Source organism: Staurois parvus, unplaced genomic scaffold (assembly GCF_062004578.1).
Source record: "Staurois parvus isolate SC_StPar_1 unplaced genomic scaffold, SC_StPar_1.0 ptg000105l, whole genome shotgun sequence".
NCBI lineage: Eukaryota > Metazoa > Chordata > Amphibia > Anura > Ranidae > Staurois > Staurois parvus.
In genome coordinates this window covers 1,895,952-1,917,973 of record NW_028317901.1, presented here as the reverse complement: position 1 = coordinate 1,917,973, position 22,022 = coordinate 1,895,952, and the positions used below count along the sequence as shown (strand labels likewise).

The 22,022-nt window shown below is 42.1% G+C and overlaps 1 protein-coding gene across 2 annotated transcripts in view; it reads right to left on the bottom strand.

Moving 5' to 3' along the window:
• Positions 1–17,505, bottom strand: part of STOML1 (stomatin like 1) — a 47,341-nt gene extending 29,836 nt beyond the window's left edge. Inside the window, exons 1-5 of one of the 2 annotated variants that reach the window (XM_089671376.1) lie at positions 17,347–17,505; positions 16,802–16,903; positions 15,077–15,183; positions 10,718–10,867; positions 1,591–1,794 (exon numbers count right to left, since the gene is read on the bottom strand). In XM_089671376.1, coding sequence (XP_089527502.1) covers positions 1,591–1,794; positions 10,718–10,867; positions 15,077–15,183; positions 16,802–16,903; positions 17,347–17,383 — 600 coding nt within the window. In that variant the 5' untranslated portion in view covers positions 17,384–17,505. Of the gene's footprint in view, positions 1–1,590; positions 1,795–10,717; positions 10,868–15,076; positions 15,184–16,507; positions 16,776–16,801; positions 16,904–17,346 lie in introns of those variants that run through there. The other variant, XM_089671377.1, reaches the window with a different exon arrangement.
• Between the last annotated feature and the right edge of the window lie 4,517 nt (positions 17,506–22,022).

Here is a 22,022-nt window from a genome sequence, read left to right as displayed (position 1 = left end):
GATGTAGCGCACAGAATGCCCTACAAGAAGGGAGCATGTTCATATCTCTGCAACTAATATTTTAGCTTTTATGAGAGATTAAACATACCCCTTTTGATGTATGGATCCCATTTAGAGCTTTCAATGTCAGGCAGACACCCTGTCTGCTTATCATTTCCTCCAAACCAGTTCTCCCAGAAGGTGCCAACCTTATCAACACACAAGGTGTCACATCCAGGAAGCCTGGCTTTTCAACCTAATTGATGCTAATTGATGACCACTGTCTGAGTATTGTTTATTTTGATTTGATTGATATTTGTAGTATATTGCGAGCGCGACATGTAGAGTTTTTTTTCGGCTTTAAACATGAGTGCAGAGACCAGGCTCTCACCAAAAACCCTGAGTCTCGTACTAATGATCAGGACCCGGGCACCTGATCACTGTGATAGCCTCTGATTGGCTATCATAGTGGTCAGTCATTGTGCAGCCCGTCAATGTGTTTTCTTTCTCTTCTGAATGGAGAGAAAGATACATTACATCTTTCTTACCAGCAACAGGGAAAAGATACAAACAAACAAACAAACAAAAGCGTGTAAAAAAAAAAACATTTATATAATATATATATATATATATATAAATAAAATAGGCAGATCACGGTTTCATCTATGTCAGTGTCGGCAAGGTACATGACAAAGGTATATTTTATAGGATTTGAAAAGAAAAAAAAAAAATAAGGTTATTTTTTTAAATTAGTATTAGTGTCAGTGTGATGACAAAAAGCAAAAAAAAAAGCAAAATGTGCACTATTGTTTCTGGGCCCTACTACGGGTACAAACAACAACTAACATACACATATGTGGTATCACTGCGATTGGCAGGAGCAGAAGAATTTATTTTGTGTTGTTCTTTGGTGGTAATTTATGGTAACAGCAAGAATTATACAGCTAAACTAAAAAAAATAAAAAAAAAATTATATATATTATAATTTTTTTTTTTTTACTATTAGGATAGTTTCTCTTTGATTAAAAAAAAAATAAAAAATCAAGTGATATCGGTTACTATTTATCATCAAATAAAAGACCAATTTGTCCCGAAAAAAAAAAAAAAGGTATAACTGCTATAACAAAGCAGTTACGTTAATATGTACAGTTTTACTAACACGTCAAGGATGCAAAATTGGTTCTGGGCGTTAAGGTTTGTTTTACTTTCAGTCATGAAGTGTCTCTGTACTAGGTACACTTTACAGGAGAGACCATACGCCCACTAAAACTGATCTTCTGAAAGACTACCTGAGAACCTTAAGTCAGGCAAATCAAAATTTACACAGGAATGAGAACTTTCTTCCTCATTACCACGATTGTATTTAAGACTGGCAATTGGCTGCATCATAGAGTGAAAGGGTATGTGTTTACCTACCTATATGCATAAGCATTACTCAGGAAGCGTGGTGGCAGTTCATGAGCCCTTTTTTAAATGTCATGCATACCCCTTCTAGTATTGCTTGCATGGACACTATAAGAAATTAACAAGACAACTTGTAGCAGAATGCAAACTTCACATTTCGAAGGACAGGAAAGCTTTGTGTCAGCCTGACAAAATATGCCTGCTCACCTTCAGTTGTTCTGCAAACCGGATCTGGTCTCCACAGATCTCCTTTAGATACTTGTGCCCCAGGTTCTGTGCCATGAGGTTCTCTGCTGTGTGCTGGATGACAAAGTTCAGATTCTGGATGGACATGACTGACAGAACAGGGTCACATACCCTGAAGTGGACATCTGCTCTCAATGACACCATCATATGATCTAGAGATTTCACCTAGAAACAAACATTTTTTTATGTAAGGAATCATCATTGCAGTGGAAGTACAGCTGGATTTCTTCCTATAGACATATTCATTATAAAGTCCAAAGTGTCTTTAGTGCATACACACAGCAAGACAGCTCTCCATGTTCACATTTATTTTATCTGTGTTTTTTGTGTGTATTATCAGGTAAAACTAAGTTCAGAACCTATGCATCACAGTTTATAATCAAAATAAGAACTTTTAAAGAAACTTTATTAAAATCAAGATACATATATATTTGGGGCTGTTGACTACCTGGATAGTGGAATTCATTTAGCCCTTGAAATCTAAAACCATTTAGAAAGTGTGAACCCTGATTCACACTTTAAAATGATCATCTGGGCTCTGATTTAATGGCTAGAGCTTTACTTCACCTAGCTCAATGGTAGTCAACCTAAAAATTATAGAGGGCCTCAATTGTGGCCCCAGACACTTCCAAAGTGCCACAGTGCGTTTGTTGTGTTGAGATGCATTGCATTGAGTTAGGCTGTCCATTAAAAAGAAATGGGTTGCAATACACTTCAACATCTGAAAACTTCAGTTGTGCTGAGCTTTTGCATCCTTATGTAATGGACAACTAACCCTTGCACTAGTAGTCAAAATCCATTCTATTTAAAGCCCCCACAATGGCGGTCAGTGGCGTTATTGTTTAACCTTGCCCCACCCCTGTTCGTGGTCAGTAACAGTATAATGTAAACCTCCCCCCTATTAGTGGTCAACAGCAGTATTATGTAAGCCCCCCCACATTGGTGATTAATGGCTGTAAAATTTAACCCTCTCAACATTGGTGATCAGTGGCTACTTACCAGATCTCAAGCTCCTGTGCCTCTCTCCCCACCATCTTACCATGTTTATACTTGTACAGTCAAGCAGAGATCATTCCACCTGACAGTATTAGTTTTGCTTTAGTGGTAGGTGCTAGAATGCAGAGAGTGTTGGTGTCCAGCAGGTGGCAGATCCAGCCCAGAACATGGCAGGCCACACAATGAGAGCTGGCAGTCTGTATGCTATTATGTAGTTTGTCAATCAGCACCTGGCCACACCTAGTCCTGTCCACTGCTTGAAGGTTTTTGTTTACTTTATAAGGCTTGTATAAGTGGATTTGGTGCTTGTTTGCACTGTCACATGGAAGCCCTTAGCTGGCATGCAATGCCAAGCTGCGGTTTCTAAAGTGAGCAAAATCCTCTCTATTAAAAAAGGTATAGACTCCAGAGAGAGATATCATTTCCCCCGGTACAAATCATTAGTAAGACCTCATCTGGAATATGCAGTTCAGTTTTGGGCACCAATTCACAAAAAGAACATTGGGGAACTGGAGAAAGTACAGAGAATGGCAACCAAACTGATAAAAGGCATGGAGGAGATCAGCTATGAAGAAAGATTAGAGGAACTGAATTTTTCTCTCTCGAAGAGGAGATTAAGGGGGGATATGATCAACATGTATAAATATATCAGTGGTTCATATAGTGAACTCTGTGTAGAGCTATTCACCCTGAGGCCATCATAGAGGACAAGGGAGCACTCTTTATGTCTGGAGGAAAACAAATTTAATCTCCAAACACGGAAAGGTTTCTTCACAGTGAGAGCTGTGAAAATGTGGAATAGACTCTCTCAAGAGTTGTTTCTGACCAGCTCAGTGGATTGCTTCAAAAAAGGCCTGGATTCTTTCTTGGATACACAGAATATAACTGGATACTAACATTTATAGGTAAAGTTGATCCAGGGAATATCCAATTGCCTCTCGGGGGTTAGGAAGGAATTTTTTACCCAGCAGGAGCAAATTGGATCATGCTTTGCTGGTTTTTTTTGCCTTCCTCTGGATCAACTGTGGGTATAGGATAATATTTTTTTTTTTTCTTATGGTTGAACTGGATGGACTTTTGTCTTTTTGCAGCCAGACTATGTACTTTAAGGTGGCACTAAAGTTCCGCTGTTACTCACTGTGAGCAGGTGGGCTTTTTATTGCCAAAAAGAGATGCAATGTTTTTACTGCAATAAAACACACCTACCTGCCATCTAACAGCAATTTTTGGCATGTAAAATGAGCTGAGCATGCGCAGGTCAGTTTACAGCGGCCAGCCTGATCACTGTGTGCTGGGATGACTAGCCCTTTCCTTTAGGTAGACTTTAAGTATAATATTTATATACTTCTATTTAAATACCAATGTAATATTGTGGTTCAGTGACAACAGCTATAATACACGAACTTCTAGTGGTCCCTCACATTCTGGCTGCACAAACACATATAATTTTTTCTTTTGATGAAAGTTGAATTTTATCAACTAATCCATCAGGCATTAAATGCAATCATTAAGTACAACATCAATGGTAAATTTGCCTGCAATAATCCAAAATCAACCATATTGTGTTTTGATCAGTTGGCTTCTTTGAAAAGAACCGACACACATAGTTATATAGTGACATAGTTAGTCTGGCTGAAAAAAGACAAAAGTCCATCTAGTTCAACCATAGAAAAAAAGTTTTAATCCTATACTCACAGTTGATCCAGAGGTTCACATAGTGATTCCTTTAAAATAAATCAACTGAAATGATGCGGGCACAAATTATTTCTTCGAATGGTCATTTTCTGAAACACTTCACTTCAAATATACATCTAAATCAGGCTGCAACTGTAATCTTTGACAGCCAACAGACAGAGTTGTACAGTGCTGTGACAGTGTTTTCACACTGCTCTGTTGAAAAAAAAAACCCATTAAAAACTCATATCCATTTTTGAAGTATTTCTGGTGTGTTTTCTGGTTAACCTGCACCTGTGAAATATGAGCAAGTGACACAAAAAATGCATCAAAAAATGCAACCGCGGTGCATTTTTGATACCTTTTCCACTCATTTCAATGGGGAGCTGCATTTTTGGTGCAGTTTTGAAAAGTGTACCAAAGATTTAGCATGCAAAACTTTTCAAAAACGCACCACACCTGCAGCGCAGTGGTGTGAAGAATGCCATAAGATTAAAAAGGAAATATTTTTCTTGCCTTTTTCTTGCATTTAAATGCAGCAAAAATGCATCAGTGTGAAAGAGCCCTCAATCGTGGAAATGAGACAGACTTTAATTCAAAACAGATGCATAATTAAAAAGTGCTCCATGGCAGTTTTTTTTTTTTTTTGTCACGGTACTCCTTCAAAGCAACTGAGGGAGGAAATTTATGAATAAAGCTACATAATTATGATTAGAAGTCTCAAATAGTCTCACTGTTCCTGTTTAGCATGTGACAGAATTTTTCAACTCCTTTGATTGCTTCAATCCAATGTCACAAAGTCAGTTTACACGGATTGAAATACAATTGTTTGCTTGATTTGATTGAAATACTGAAACAACTAGTTCATCAAACAATCTAATTAATACATGTGTGGTCAGCATTTGCAAGAAGAGAGGGGATCCCAGTTTCTTATGTGGGTTACACACATATCAATCAGAATTAATTGTTTCAAATATTCTAACAATATTGAACGTATTACAACACTCTGCCTTTCAGCTAACTTTGGGGCATTAAATCCGTTTATACACAAAATGATTGTGTTCACAGCATCAGTTGAAAATGTATCAGAGCTGTTGTACTGAAGCATTGTTCATAGAGGAGTATATGGCCAAACACACAGTATGTCTTCAGTGAGAACATAACTGTCACAGCACATGACAAATATTCTAAATTCTATTTATCTGAGGTTGGGTCATGAGACCTAATTCATCTGAGATGATGTATCTAATTTCAAAACCACACAAAAAAATAAAATCATAGATCGTAAGACTAGATACTATACAGTGAGAATATCGGAGTCTCATGCAAAGAATTCTCAGACTGAAACTTCTCAGTGTTGGACAGAATCTGGAGTAAACATAGCCATGTCCCGCTTTTGTGTTACCATGATTTGTCTGAAATTTGAACCATCTACGGCCAACTTTAGGTATGGTGGGTCAAGTGAGCTCTAGTGCTGGCCATAGACTGATCAAATTTTGACTGGCTGAATTTTAGTCTGTGTGTGGCCGTCCCTGTGTGAAATCAATTGTTAGGGCGACTTCTGTTGAATAGAGAAGTTGGAAAACTTGTGTCGGTCAGCAGCTGCCGCTTACAGTGGGGCAAAAAAGTATTTAGTCAGCCACCAATTGTGCAAGTTCTCCCACTTAAAAAGATGAGAGAGGCCTGTAATTGGCATCATAGGTAGACCTCAACTATGAGAGACAAAATGAAAAAAAAAATCCAGACAATCACATTGGCTGATTTGGAAAGAATTTATTTGCAAATTATGGTGGACAATAAGTATTTGGTCACCTACAAACAAGCAAGATTTCTGGCTCTCACAGACCTGTACCTTCTTCTTTAAGAGGCTCCTCTATCCTGCACTCATTACCTGTATCAATGGCACCTGTTTGAGGTTGTGGACAGGTGTCTTTTATACTGATAATACGTTCAAACAGTCACACTCCAAACTCCACTATGGTGAAGACCAAAGAGCTGTCGAAGGACTCCAGAAACAAAATTGTAGACCTGCACCAGGCTGGGAAGACTGAATCTGCAATAGGCAAGCAGCTTGGTGTGAACAAATCAACTGTGGGAACAATAATTAGAAAATGGAAGACATACAAGACCACTGATAATCTCCCTCGATCTGGGGCTCCACGCAAGATCTCACCTTGTGGGGTCAAAATGATCACAAGAACGGTGAGCAAAAATCCCAGGACCACACGGGGGGACCTAGTGAATGACCTGCAGAGAGCTGGAACCAACGTAACAAAGGCTACCATCAGGAACACACTACGCCGCCAGGGACTCAGATCCTGCAGTGCCAGACGTGTCCCCCTGCTTAAGCCAGTACATGTCCGGGCCCGTCTGAAGTTTGCTAGAGAGCATTTGGATGATCCAGAAGAGGATTGGGAGAATGTCATATGGTCAGATGAAACCAAAATAGAACTGTTTGGTAGAAACACAACTCGTCGTGTTTGGAGGAGAGTGAATGCTGAGTTGCATCCAAAGAACACCATACCTACTGTGAAGCATGGGGGTGGCAACATCATGTTTTGGGGCTGTTTCTCCGCAAAGGGACCAGGACGACTGATCCATGTACAGGACAGAATGAATGGGGCCATGTGTCATGAGATTTTGAGTGCAAACCTCCTTACATCAGCAAGGGCATTATAGATTAAACGTGGCTGGGTCTTCCAACATGACAATGATCCCAAACATACCGCCCGGGCAACGAAGGAGTGGCTTCGTAAGAAGCATTTCAAGGTCCTGGAGTGGCCTAGCCAGTCTCCAGATCTCAACCCCATAGAAAACCTTTGGAGGGAGTTGAAAGTCTGTGTTGCCCAGCGACAGACCCAAAACATCACTGCTCTAGAGGAGATCTGCATGGAGGAATGGGCCAACATACCAGCAACAGTGTGTGCCAACCTTGTGAAGACTTACAGGAAACATTTGACCTCTGTCATTGCCAACAAAGGATATATAACAAAGTATTGAGATGAACTTTTGATATTGACCAAATACTTATTTTCCACCATTGAACTTGTTATCAGTATAAAAGACACCTGTCCACAACCTCAAACAGGTGCCATTGATACAGGTAATGAGTGCAGGACAGAGGAGCCTCTTAAAGAAGAAGGTACAGGTCTGTGAGAGCCAGAAATCTTGCTTGTTTGTAGGTGACCAAATACTTATTTTCCACCATAATTTGCAAATAAATTCTTTCCAAATCAGCCAATGTGATTGTCTGGATTTTTTTTCTCATTTTGTCTCTCATAGTTGAGGTCTACCTATGATGCCAATTACAGGCCTCTCTCATCTTTTTAAGTGGGAGAACTTGCACAATTGGTGGCTGACTAAATACTTTTTTGCCCCACTGTATCAGTGTATTGAAGAGGATCAAAAGAGAGTCCGGATGGCTGCACTCCTCACCAGCTTTATTGACAGATTACAGGTTTAAAAACATCACAGAACGAGTTTTGCACTTACTTAGCACAGCCATCTGGAGTTTCTTTTGATCTTTTATGGGTGGCAGATGAACTGGGCTAGTACAGTTGCAAGAAAAAGTATGTGAACCCCTTTGGATTACGTGGAGTTTTGCATGAATTGGGCATAAAATGTGCTCTGAACGTCATCTAAGTCACAACAATAGAAGAACACAGTCTGCTGAACATAATACTACACAAACATTAGATGTTGCCATGGTTTAATTGCACATAACATGTAAACATTCACAGTGCAGGGAGGAAAAAGTATGTGAACCTTTGGACTTAATAACTGGTTGACCCTCCTTTGGCAGCAATAACCTCAACCAAATGTTTCCTGTAGTTGCAGCTCAGACCTGCACAATGATCTGGAGTAATTTTGGACCACTCCTCTTCACAAAACTGTTTCAGTGTAGCAATATTCTTGGGATGTCTGGTGTGAATCGCTCTCTTAAGGTCATGCCACAGCATTTCAATCGGGTTGAGGTCAGGACTCTGACTGAGCCACTCCAGAAGGCGTATTCTGTGCTGTTGCAGCCATTGTTTTGTTGAATTACTTGTATGCTTTGGGTCATTGTCCTGTTGCATCACCCATCCTCTGCGGAGCTTCAGTTGGCGGACAGATGGTCGTACCTTTTCCTGCAAAATGTCTTGATAAACTCTGGAATTCATTTTCCCATCAATGACAACAATCCCTCCAGGCCCTGAGGCAGCATAGCAGCCCCAAACCATGATGCTCCCTCCTCCATGTTTTACAGTGGGGATGAGGTTTTGATGTTGGTGTGCTGTGCCTTTTTTTCTCCACACATAGTGTTGTGTGTTCTTCCCAAACAACTCAATCTTGGTTTCATCTGTCCACAGTATATTTTGCCAGTAGTGCTGTGGAACATCCAGGTGCTCTTTTGCAAACTTCAAACGTGCTGCAATATTCTTTTTGGACAGCAATGGCTTCCTCCGTGGTGTCCTCCCATGTACTCCATTCTTGTTTAATGTTTTCCTTATTGTAGATGTGTCAACAAAAATGTTAGCATATGCCAGAGATTTCTGTAGGTCTTTAGCGGACACTCTGGGATTCTTCTTTACCTCATGCAGCATTCTGCGCTGTGCTCTTGCAGTCATTTTTACAGGACGACCATGCCTAGGGAGAGTAGCAACAGTGCTAAACTTTCTCCATTTGTAGACAGTCTGTCTTACCATGGACACATGAACATCAAGGCTTTTGGAGGTACTTTTGTAACCCTTTCCAGCTTCATGCAAGTCAACAATTCTTGATCGTAGGTCTTCTGATAGCTCTTTTCTGCGAGGCATGGTCCACATCAGACAGTGCTTCTTGAAACCAGTAAACCCAAAACAGGTGTGTGTTTTTTAAGGGCAGGACAGCTGTCAGCAACACATCCAATATCATCACACTGATTGGAGTCAAGGTTGGCTCACTCCTGGCTCCAATTAGCTCTGGGAGAAGTCATTAAGCTAGGGCTTCACATACTTTTTCCTCCCTGCACTGTGAATGTTTACATGTTATGTGCAATTAAACCATGGCAACATCTAATGTTTGTGTAGTATTATGTTCAGCAGACTGTGTTCTTCTATTGTTGTGACTTAGATGACATTCAGAGCACATTTTATGCCCAATTCATGCTAAACTCCATGTAATCCCAAGGGGTTCACATACTTTTTCTTGCAACTGTACCTTCATGCAGCAGTGGAGCAGTGATGGCTAGAGTGGAGGAGCAAGTACCTGAAGTGGTGTGTGTTTTGTAGCGATCAGTGTATTCTAACAGCAATGGATCCTGCTGTCAAAATACAATGTCCCACTGGGAGGGATTCCTCCATATATCTCATCTATGTGGATGGAGGAATCTATTACTTTTTAAAACTACCTGTCTATGGTCAGTTCAGTTTAAAGTGGAACTTTAGTTTAAAAAATAAAAAAGGGTGAACAGGCAGGAATTTTAATGCAATAGAGACATGCTTTGTCTTTTCAGCATTAAAGTTACTTACCTGCCTGTCCATCCCTGTACAGTGAGCCGCGCATGAGCAGCTCTTTTTACCGATTCAGAAATGCTGAATCTGAAATACCATGCATGCACGGAAGTGATGTCATCCCCACCCAGCCAATGACAACGGCTGCCAATCGAGACCTAGAAGCCAGCCACCCCAAGATGTCAGTGGCCAGACGGGAAGCCCCGGTATGCCGTTTTGCTGGAGTTTAGGTTAGTATAGTTCCACTTTCTACCCATATTTAGGGTGTACCATGAAACAATGTCAGTGTGCACACTCCTCCACTCTCAAACCAGCACCCCACGTCCTGTAGACAGGAGAAAAAGCATGAACAGAACAAAAACACACGGAAAAAAAAAAAAGGAAAACTGTATTTTTGTTTTATACAAAAAATAACTAACTAAACGAACAGTATAACCCCATGGCTATTTTGAGTGAAATGACAACCTGGGAAGTAGACAAACCTAAGTTGTCCTTCAAACGTGTAGCTGGGACGGGGATGGGAGCGGGATAAAAACCACCACCCGAAAGCCGAACTAAGCAAAGACATGCAGCCACTCAGGGCTGTACATATGCCCTGGCCACAATGCTTTGCGGCATAAGTTAAGCGGCATGTTGCATTCAGTAGTAGGCACTAATGCAGAACACAACTTGTTCAACAGAATAGGACCACACCACAACCACCCTTCGACCGCAAGCAAAGCACATAGTTGTGGCAAGGTGGGTCGCCATTCTTAGAGTTAAAACAGGGAGTGAAGAGACAAGCTATCACCAACTGTCAAACACCTCTGAAAAGCAGTCCACCACAGATTCCTTTTTAGAGGATTGGCAAGGGCAGTCAAAAGTGAGAACAAGTGGAACGTTACAGTCTGTGTATGTAGGTGTGGGAACAGTGAAATGACAGTGCTAAAATGTAAACTTGTACTCACCTTAGAAGGTTGTATCCTGAATGCTCTGGATCTCATGTCTATCCTCTGAAACTGGTCAATAAAAGGAACAACCAGAACCAAGCCTGGACCTTTGGGTGGTTGTACCCGTCCGAGACGAAATATCACCATCCGCTCATAATCATGCACAATCTGTTAAAGTTACAAAGTATAACACATGAAATTTTTAACACAGCGTGAATGGTAAGAAGCTACATAAATATGGCATGAGATCTGCACATCCCCTATGAAAGCTTAAGAATAGCAATATTTTAATATAATTCCCAAAACAACATCAACATTTAGTGCCAAATTTACTGCCAAAGAACATAACTGTATCCCAAAAACATAACTCTCTCTCTCTCTCTATATATATATATATATATATATATATATATATTTACAGTATTTATTACCATATGTTTGTTGCGGGTGCATATGGAAAGGTTATATTAGGCTGCTGTGGCTTGCAGAGAACCATATACTGTATATAGCTGGTTGTGTATTACAGTGGTGGTAGGGTGCTGTATCTGTAGCCCCCAGATGTATTTAGATTTGCAGAAGATTTGTCCAAGTACACGTAAATGAATACTTAAAATAGAATTCCAGCAAAACTTACTACTCTTAAAAATGCTCCCTCCCCCTTCTAACTCCTATTTTGACTAACCTGTGTAAGAAAGATCTGTATACTATCCTATTTTCAGACCGGCCCTGTCACGTTATCTCCCACGTGTCAGCCAGCGCTGGCTACAGGGGAGGGAGCTCAACAATAGCTGGTAATGCTTGGCAGTGGTAAAAACACTCATAGGCCTCTATGGCCCATTCGTTGTTGGCGCTCCCTCCTCTCTCCGACCACATGACCTGAGCAGAGCGAGCTGAAAATAGATAAGCATACAGATCTTTTTTACACATTAGTCAGAGTAGGTGTTAAGAGGGGGGGAGGTAGCATTTTTAAGAGTAGTTAGGTTACGTAGGATTCTACTTTAAAGCAAAACCAAACCCATTGGTTTGCTTACCAACAGCTATATTTAAGGCATGCCATGACTAATTACTGTCACAGCTGCTTGTGCTCTCTACCAAACTGTCAAGCCATCAAATAGCTGGTTTTATAACTGTTCACATGTGTGGCACCATGGCAACTGCAGCTCAAACAGAGGCTAAGATGGCAGCTTCCCTGGATGTAAAAGACAGGATGGTTTAGTTCCAATTTATTTAAATTTAGCTATTAATTCTATCTTTATAAGTGTGTAGGTATGGTGCTTTTTATTCTTAATATAATTTGAACACTTATCTAAATCCTTTATTGTGCTTTTTAAGAAATAATCAGGCATATTGAGTTTATTCGTTCTAAGCAAATTATTCTACTAAGAAGTGATCTGTGGGGTTGTACAGAACAGAAGAATAGCTGGCATCTGATGCTATGAATAATACTTCCAATTTTTATATAACAGCCCCATAAACCTATAATACATTTCAGGTGATGTTCCTTTACGAAACATGTTGTATTAATTGATAATTCACTTCAGTAGATGAAATTGGATAATCAGATGAAGAGTAGAGCTCAGCTTATTCCAGTTGTCCACTTCCCTTAATATGGAAAAAGCGGTGTATGCTTCAGTTAGCCTTTCACCAGCAATGAACATCCCTTATTCATTTACTTTTCTCTGATCAAAATACCACAGAAAGTAAACAATAAATCAATCGGCAATTTCCATAAAATAAATATAAAAACTAAATACAAACTCTCACTAAAACCACCCCCAAGAAAAGTCACACTTTCACCCTTGAAAGCAAAAATACTGCTAAAACCTTTTCTCTTTAAGAAACTCAAACCCCTAAACCAAAAAATACCAAACAATATAAAAATAAAATAAAATTAATACCAAAATATATATAAATAAAATATATAAATAAATAGTCCAAAATGACTATCCAAAAATTAGTGTCCAAAAATAATATCCAAATAGGAGTAGTCCACCAAAATATTTCAATCCCGTATGTCCAACTTTATTTCTCCATTCCAGACCACGTGATACCTCGAGGAAAATATAACTAAAATAGTGTATTACCTTCAAAAATCACTTGAATGTATATACCTTTAAGCAAATTAGTATATACTATATTAGTGCAAAATAATTAATACCGTGCGGCCATTTTGAGAACTGGAAAAACGTGTGTTTGAGCCATGAGACTAGTCTGAAAATATGATGCTGCACAATACTATCCCCAATGTAAGATATGTATGAAATGTTTCTATATTCTATATATATTCTTTATATACATGCTTTTCACGTTTATTGGAGTGTACACAGTGATTTTTTTTTTTGCATGATTCACGTATCACTCACAGTTGAATCTGGTATTATTTATTTTGCACTAATATAGTATATACTAATTTGTTTAAAGGTATATACATTTAAGTGATTTTTGAAGGTAATACACTATTTTAGTTATATTTTCTCGAGGTATCACGTGGTCTGGAATGGAGAAATAAAGTTGGACACACGGGATTGAAATATTTTGGTGGACTACTCATATTTGGATAATATTTTTGGACGCTAATTTTTGGATAGGTATTTTGGACTATTTATTTATATATATATTTTGGTATTAATTTTATTTTATATTTATATTGTTAGATATTTTTTGGTTTAGGGTTTGCGCTTCTTAACTTGTTGCCAAGCGCAGATAGCCGAATGACGGCTGCACTGCGGCCGGCCAGTTCTGAGTGGACGTCATATGACGTCCCCCCAGAACGCGCTCTCCTGCGCGCCCCAGGGGGCGCGCACCCGGCGATCTCCGTGATCGCTGTGTCCTACGGACACAGCTGATCACGTGATGTGGTAAAAGGCCAATCACAGCAGCCTTTTACCACCTGATCAGCGGTGTCCAATGACACGCTGATCAGAGGGAAATGCAAGTGCTGGTTCTCGGCTGCACTTTCCTCACGCTGTCAGATCGCGAGGAAAGTACTGCCGAGAACCGGCAATTGTCAGAGCGGGGATCGGCACCGATCATCAGGGCACTGATGATCAGTGCCCTGATGATCGGTGCCCAGCAGTGCCACCCGCAAGTTCCGCCCACCTGTGCCCAGCAGTGCGCCCACTAGCTCCGCCCACCTGTGCCCAGCAGTGCGCCCACCTGTGCCACTCTGCAATGTCACACACCTGTGCCCACCCACCAGTGCCGCCCACCAGTGCCACCCACCAGTGCTGCCAGTCAGTGCCCCGCAGTGATGCCAGTCAGTGCCGCCTATCAGTACCCATCATCAGTGTCACCTATCAGTGCCGCCTATCAGTGCTGCATATTAGTGCCGCCTATCCGTGACACCTCATTAGTGCTGTCTATCAGTGCCCTTTAGTGCTGCCTATCAGTGCCCATCAGTGCCGCCTATCAGTGCCCATCAGTGCTGCCTCATCAACGCACATCAGTGAAGGAAAAAAATTACCTGTTTGAAAAATTTTATAATAGAAACAAAGAAACTTTTTTTTTTTTTAATTTTTGTCAATTTTTTATTTATAGCGCAAAAAGTAAAGTGCCCAGTGGCGATTAATACCACCAAAAGAAAGCTCTATTTGTGAGAAAAAAATGATCAAAATTTCATATGGGTACAATGTTGCATGACCGCGCAATTGTCAATCAAAGTGCGGCAGCGCTGAAAGCTGAAAATTGGCCTGGTAAATAAGGGGGTATAAGTGCCTGGTAGGCAAGTGGTTAAAGAGAAAAGGTTTTAGCAATACCACAGAAAGTGTTTTGTTATATCTATTTGAGAAGTAAAAATTCCCATTAATCCTGCCCAGCTAGAAATCTTGTGAACTAATAACCTGAGTTCTCTGCCTATGTTGACTGTTGCCAGTTAGCATTAACAGCTATCTCTGTGGACTACAAAAAACCTCCCCTCTATGTTATGGAGAAGGGGAGAGGGGAAGGTATTCTGTAGTCTTGTCCTAGAGTAACAACACTGTGCTTCTATAGCTATAGAACCAGGTATATATGATGTTACCCTAGGGCAGAACATTTGTACTGGAAGTCACAAATAAAGGAAAAAAGCATGACTAAGGCAAACCGATGCAGCCACCACAGCTATGGACTGATGAGATGTAATTAATAACATTTTTGTTCTTTGGTTTGTAAAGGGTGAAGGTTTTTTACCTTCATGCATTCTAGGCAATAAGGTAAAAAACCTTCAGTGTTCAGCTGCCCCCCCCGCAGCCCTCCTGTGCCAGAAGCGCCAGCGAGGAACACGAGAAGAGGAGAATCAGTTCTGTGCTGTGCAAAACCATATTATTAAAGGGAAAAAAACCTTTTATAGCCACTTTATATAAAGGGACGATGAAGTAAGGATTGTAAGCAAAATTTTACCTTAATGGAAAACCAAATGGAAATCGGCAAGGTGATGATCATCATCAGGTAACACAGGCAGGTGATCGCTGTATGACAAAACTTCATCAGCCATGTGATGGATTTAGCTATGGCGAACAAGGGTGTAAATGAGTTTACACAAAATTGTATACATAAATCATAGTAAAAGATGGACATAAGATACATAGGAGGGCATCAGTTCTGTTGCAAAGCAAAGCTGAACAGGAGAGTGAGACAGTATGAGACAGATTTACTATAAGCTTGATTCATACATTCCTCCCTAAGCTGCTCTAGAAGCAGCACTGCAACAGAATGAAACCGGTCCCAAACATTTGTTAAAGGAGAAGTGCAGAATGTCAAAATAATAAAACATACATACTCCCTTATGTGGCTGCAGCATTGATCTGATGCTGCAGCTGCCCCCTAACGGTTCTAAGACCGAGAACCGAGCGATCACATGATCACTGATTTCTTAAGCTTCAATGAGCAGGGAGAAGTGCCTGTCATCCACCATCTCTCTGCTCTGCCTCTCCAGGGATCACTGGAGCACTGGGCTGTGGAGGAGGAGGCAGCAGCTGGCTCAGGCAGCTGCCAGTCAGGCATCAAGGGGGTCCCAATATTATTGTCAGGATGCGCATGCGCAGCTCAGTTTACATTCATGCACACTGCCAGTGTGTCGAGATGACTGCATTCCCACGCATGTGCGAAGTAATGTCACCGCAAATGCCATTGCAAACCAATCAAAATGGCTGACAACTAGCACCGAAAAGAACCCAGCGAGGAACTTCACGGGTGTCAAACTGTAGGCACTAAAGCATGAGTGCCTTTAGTTCCACTTTAAGAAGAAAATGTAAAATAGCAAGCTACGGTATACATTGACCATCCATATGAAGACGGTTTAAACTCCAACTTTAAAGTGGTTCTAAAGGCTGAAGTTTTTTTACCTTACTGCATTCTATGCATAATCATAAAAAACATTCAGTGTGCAGCCCCCCCCCCCGCCTCCCTAATGCTTACCTGAGTGTACAAGAGAAGCAGCTCTGCCCTGTTTCTGCCTCCTGAGACACAGCAGCGGGAGCCATTGGCTCCTGAATCTGTCAATCACAACCAGTGAAGAGGGGGTGGGGCCCAGCGGCACTCTTATGGACACACAAGAGACAACTCAGGAGTGAGCATGCACAAGTGCCCCCAGAGCAAGCAGCTTGCTCAGGGGTCACTCAGCAGGAGGGAGGGGCCAGGAGCACTGGCAGGGGAACCCAAGATGAGGAGGATTAGGGCTGCTCTAGGCAAAACCATTTCACAGAGCAGGGAAGTAGAACGTGTTTATTATTTTTTACACATTTAAATTATGACTTTAGTGTGAATTTAAAGCCCCAAATCTTCCCTTGCAATGGTAAATGCTTGATTGGGTCTAGGAGACAGACAAAGCACCTTTATTTGATCCTCTGCTCTCCCCAGCAGATGGTGCTTCCCTATATTCCAGAGGTTGACTGTTCCTCGGCATCATCATGTCCACTGCAGGGCTATGGGCTGAGCATCAGTCTTGATGACATCAGAGGGCATCCGATCACTGGAGCATAGGGGGGAAGAGGCTGAGGAGAGTGGTTTTGCACTTATAGATGTGAAGGATCAGATAGCCGGAAACTGCTTTTCCCAGTACCCTAGACACAAGACCCATGGCCAGGGAGGATCTGTCCTTTGTCCTTCCAGCTTTAAGAACATTACCAGATTTTGCAGTGTTGGATGGCTGGGGCTCCACGCTCTGGGGTTGACTGGTGTATCTGTACTGAGACCACATCTTGGATAGACAGGACCTCTTTATACACTCTGCAGAACAATCACAAACATGTCATGGCAGTGTACAGTCCTATGCGTCATTCATCAGTCCTATGCGTCATTCATCAGCCCTATGCGTCATTCATCAGCCCTATGCGTCATTCATCAGCCCTATGCGTCATTCATCAGTCCCATGCGTCATTCATCAGTCCCATGCTTCATTCATCAGCCCTATGCGTCATTCATCAGCCCTATGCGTCATTCATCAGTCCCATGCTTCATTCATCAGCCCTATGCGTCATTCATCAGCCCTATGCGTCATTCATCAGTCCTATGCGTCATTCATCAGTCCCATGCTTCATTCATCAGTCCTATGCGTCATTCATCAGTCCCATGCTTCATTCATCAGCCCTATGCGTCATTCATCAGCCCTATGCGTCATTCATCAGACAACAGATACAGACTGGAACCTGGAATAAGAATAAAGAGCTCACCCATGGAGATCACAGGGAAGGGGCTAGACCTCTTCATTAGACAGGATGAAGACACAAATCTGAACAGACAGAGCTAGAAATAACGAACGCTGCACCGTCTCTTTGTTGTTGCTGGGGAAGATTTCCATAACACCAGTGACAGTATGGTCACATGACAACTGCAGCAAGTGTCTCCAGTTCCTCGAATAGAAAAGTATAGTGACGTCCATTTTGTTGAAGACAAACGTCTGTGCATGTTTACCAGACAAGCTCCAGGAAAGCCTCCAGTGCGGAGGACACACTCAGCATACCATATTATTCTATACCATGGAAAGCAGGAAATCAGAAACAGCATGCTCTGGTGTTAGGAGGCTATGAAAGCAATGACTCGAATTTATGCTTTGTGCTGCTTGTCACATTGTGAATATTTGTTATTATTGTGTTTAACAAAGTGAGCAAACACCAAGCATAGAAAGCTGATTGAGCATGCGTCTGTCATTAAAGCATATTAAACCCAAAAGCCGACATGTATAATATTGCAGCTTGCTAGTTTTTAAAGGTGATGGCCTGCATGTGATCCAGCCAGCAAGTCTGTTGCTTTTCACAAGCTCAAGTTCTCCAGCAGAATGTATCAGTTTGCATGGATGCAACAAACCACTTAAAGCAGAAGAAGACTAGATGACTACAGGGAGGGAGAGGAGAGGACAATTTCTGGTTCCGATCGCCTAGGCGACCGCAGTGGAAGTGAGAGCGCGTACCTGACAATTTCGGGTACCCACTCCCCAAAGGTACCAATAATTAACGGGGGACCAGTCTTTAAAGTGGAACCTCCCCTTTAGCATGGCCTTAACACTAGCAGGGGTGATTAAAATGATCAACTTTTATTTATTTATGCAAAACTTCCCAAAAGGAAAAAAACGTGTGCTGTGATTATAAAGTGGAAGCTGGAGGGTTTTTTGTTTGTTTGTTTTGTTTTTAAATAATCAAGTTTTATTAAGGTTTCCAGACACTACAATAAAAAAAGGTGCTTGAAGTACAGAATCAGGCATATTCATGAAGTACACTGCTCAAAGATATTAAAGGAACACTTTTTAATCAGAGTATAACATCAAGTCAATTAAACTCCTGGGATATTGATCTGTTCAGTTAAGTAGCAGAGGGGGTTGTTAATCAGTTTCAGCTGCTTTGGTGTTAATGTAATTAACAACAGGTGCACTAGATGGGCAACAATGAGACGGCCCCCAAAACAGGAAAACAGGAATGGTTTTACAGGTGGAGGCTGCGGACGTTTTTTCCCTACTCATCTTTTCTGCTTTTCATTAGTTTTGCACTTGGCTAGGGTCAGTGTTGTCGCAAACGTGTGCATCAGAGATGGACGCGGTTCAACCATTTTATTAGGCATCTCCATTTTCTTTCATCTTGCCACCCCTCCCTCTCACTGAGAGGAGACATCTGGCCGTGTGTGTATGTGTACTGCTTATGGATCACTGGCAGGGCAAGGCATCCCTAGTTCAGTGCCGAGCAGTCTGCAAAAGTGTAGCCTTTCTCACCTAGGCCAGGATAAGGCCAGAGTTCCCAAGAGAATTGGAGCCTCACTGACTAATGTGCCTGTGTAGTTTCACACCTCGTAAAACAGATAACGAGCCTTCCCAGAAGTTGAAAGAAATGCTGACCTGATGAACCTAACCCAGTGGAGATGACAGAATCAGATAAACTCTGTTAAACTCCATTTTTCCACTATGTCTCATATCTTAGAATATGAGAGACTTACCTAAAAACCAGACATCCCATCAGATTGACTAGGAGCAGGCGAACAGTTTGATGGGTCATTCAAATTATCTCGGACCATCAGGGGAGCCGAAAAATAGAACTCATGAACCGTGCAACATATAAATTCATAATTCATATCTAGATAATCCACAGACTTGCCTGCATAATAATATACCCGCGGGTGGAATGTCACTTGTGCAGCTGGAAAGTTATGGACCAGAATATTAATTATGAAAGATGTTGGCTCCAGTTTAGGGTTCCGCCTGACGATCCCTCCCTCAACAGGGGATTGGTCTTTTTACTTCAGAACCACCCCTTGCTGGGAAACTTTAAAGCAGGCTGTCAAGCCTAAGAGGGCTGAGTTGAAGAATTCTCCCATTTTTTCCATCGTAACATAGGGAGATCAAAGCACCTTCCTGCTCTGACTTGGATCTGCTAAACCCAAGACTTTGGCAAGTACTTTAACCCTTTCACCTCTCTCTGATATCTCTTTACTGTGCTGTGGTTCCCTGTATATTTATATATATATCTTAGTTACATCTTCTCTGTAAATATTTTATTGCACCTGTTTGACCCTTTTAGTAATAAATCTCTCTTACTGAAAGTGTTGAACTGTTTCTATAGTTCTTAATTGCAATTTACGAATCCCTGCCTTTGAAGAGATGCTACTGTTTGTTTAAACCTCTGTATAACCGGCCTGCGGACTGTTTTATACAGACGATTATTTCAATCATTATAGTGTTATAACTGATAACGCGAGTTTCCGCTTTCTCTGTACAAAAAGGAGGTGGTGGCAGTGTGGAGGGTTAGTTGCGTAATTAACCCGACCCAGTAACAATCGCTCAGGTTGCAGGTACATAGATTGTAGTCCATTAGCTGGAAAATCTTTGTGCAGGGTGCAGCTGGGCGTGGTATTGTTAATCACATCACATCGCGGTTTTAGATTGGCTAGTCCTTCGGTCACGAGTTTGGTGAGAAGGTCTGGGTTCTGACGCCGCAATCGTGACATATTGGTGGCAGCGGTCGTGGGATTGTCGTATGTTGGTGGCGGCGATCTTGCGATCGTAACAAGTGTCACTACTGGTAGCATGAGGCGATACCTGGACCCTACAGAGGTTGCACAGGCAGTCCAACTCCTCCAGGATGGCATATCAATACATTCCATTGCCAGGAGTTTTGCTGTGTCTCCCAGCACAGTCTGGAGAGCATGGAGGAGATTCCAGGAGAGAGACAGTTACTCTAGGAGAGCTGGACAGGGCCGTAGAAGGTCCTTAACCCATCAGCAGAACCGGTATCTGCTCCTTTGTGCAAGGAGGAACAGGATGAGCACCACCAGAGCCCTACAAAATGACCTCCAGTAGGTCACTGGTCTGAATGTCTCTGACCAAACAATCAGAAACAGACTTCATGAGGGTGGCGTGAGGGCCCGATGTCCTCTAGTGGGCCCTGTGCTAATTGCCCGGCACCATAAAGCTCGATTGGCATTTGCCATTGAACACCAGAATTGGCAGGTCCACCACTGGCGCCCTGTGCTTTTCACAGATGAGAGCAGGTTCCCCCTGAGCACGTGACAGACGTGAAAGGGTCTGGAGAAGCCATGAAGGTTATGCTGCCTGTAACATCATTCAGCATGACTGTTTTGGTGGTGGGTCAGTGATGGTCTGGGGAGGCATATCCATGGACGGACGCACAGACCTCTACTGGCTAGACAATGGCACCCTGAATGCCATTAGGTATCAGGATGAAATCCTTGGACCCATTGTCAGAGCGTACGCTGGTGCAGTGGGTCCTTGGTTCCTCCTGGTGCACAACAATGCCCGGCCTCATGTAGTGAGAGTATGCAGGCAGTTCCTGGAGGATGAAGGAATTGATACCATTGAATGGCCCCCATGCTCGCCTGACCTAAATCCAATGGAACACCTCTGGGATATCATGTCATGGTCCAACTGACGCCTCCAGGTTGCACCTCAAACTGTCCAGGAGCTCAGTGATGCCCTGATCCAAATCTGGGAGGAAAGACCCCAGGACACCATCCGTCGTCTCATTAGGACCATGTCCCGACGTTGTCATACAAGCACGTTGGGGCCATGCAAACTACTGAGTAACATTCTGAGTTGCTGCAATTAAATTTCAGCAAAATGGACTAGCCTGCTGCATCATTTTTTCACTTTGTTTTTCGGGGTGTCTTTTGAATTCAGTCCTCTGTAGGTTGATAATTTTCATTTCCATCAAACGATGGGGCATTCTTATGTTCCTGACACATTACCCAGTCCATATCAGTATAGATATCCAGCATGATATTTTTTCTCATTGAGATCGGATGTGTTTTCAAAGTGTTCCTTTAATTTTGTTTGAGCAGTGTACATGATGTACAGCAGGGGTGTTCAACCTTTGGCCCACGAGCTGTATGTGGCCCAAGGAGCCCTCTGATGTGGCCTTCAACCTCAAAGCAAGGAAGCACACTTCTATTATATCCTGCTGGTTTGGTGCGCTTTCTGAAAAACCAAAACTTCTAAATGCAGGAATTTTGGTGCGCTTTCAGAAAGTGCACCACACCCACAAGATATAATAGATGTCTATGGCCAAGCGCTGCTAGCCCGTAGGAAAGCTGCAGGTGCAATGGTCTGCACCTGCAGTGCAATTAAACTGCAGCACATCAGTGTGAAAGCCATCTTATAGGGGGCTCAGGACAGTAAGGGCTCATTTACATTTAAGCCCCATAGTCAAGATGTGTTTTTACCCCCCCGCCACCACTGGTGTAGCATAAGGGGTTGCAGTGGTGACCCTGCTCCATGCTCTAGGGGACCTGTGCAGCCTCCCTGTCACCCTTGTATAGGAGGGGCAGAGGGGGCAGCATACACAGGAACCAATCCTCACCATTTTTCTCCTGCATCCTCTGGATTCTAGTTTCTCCCCTCTCTGTCTCG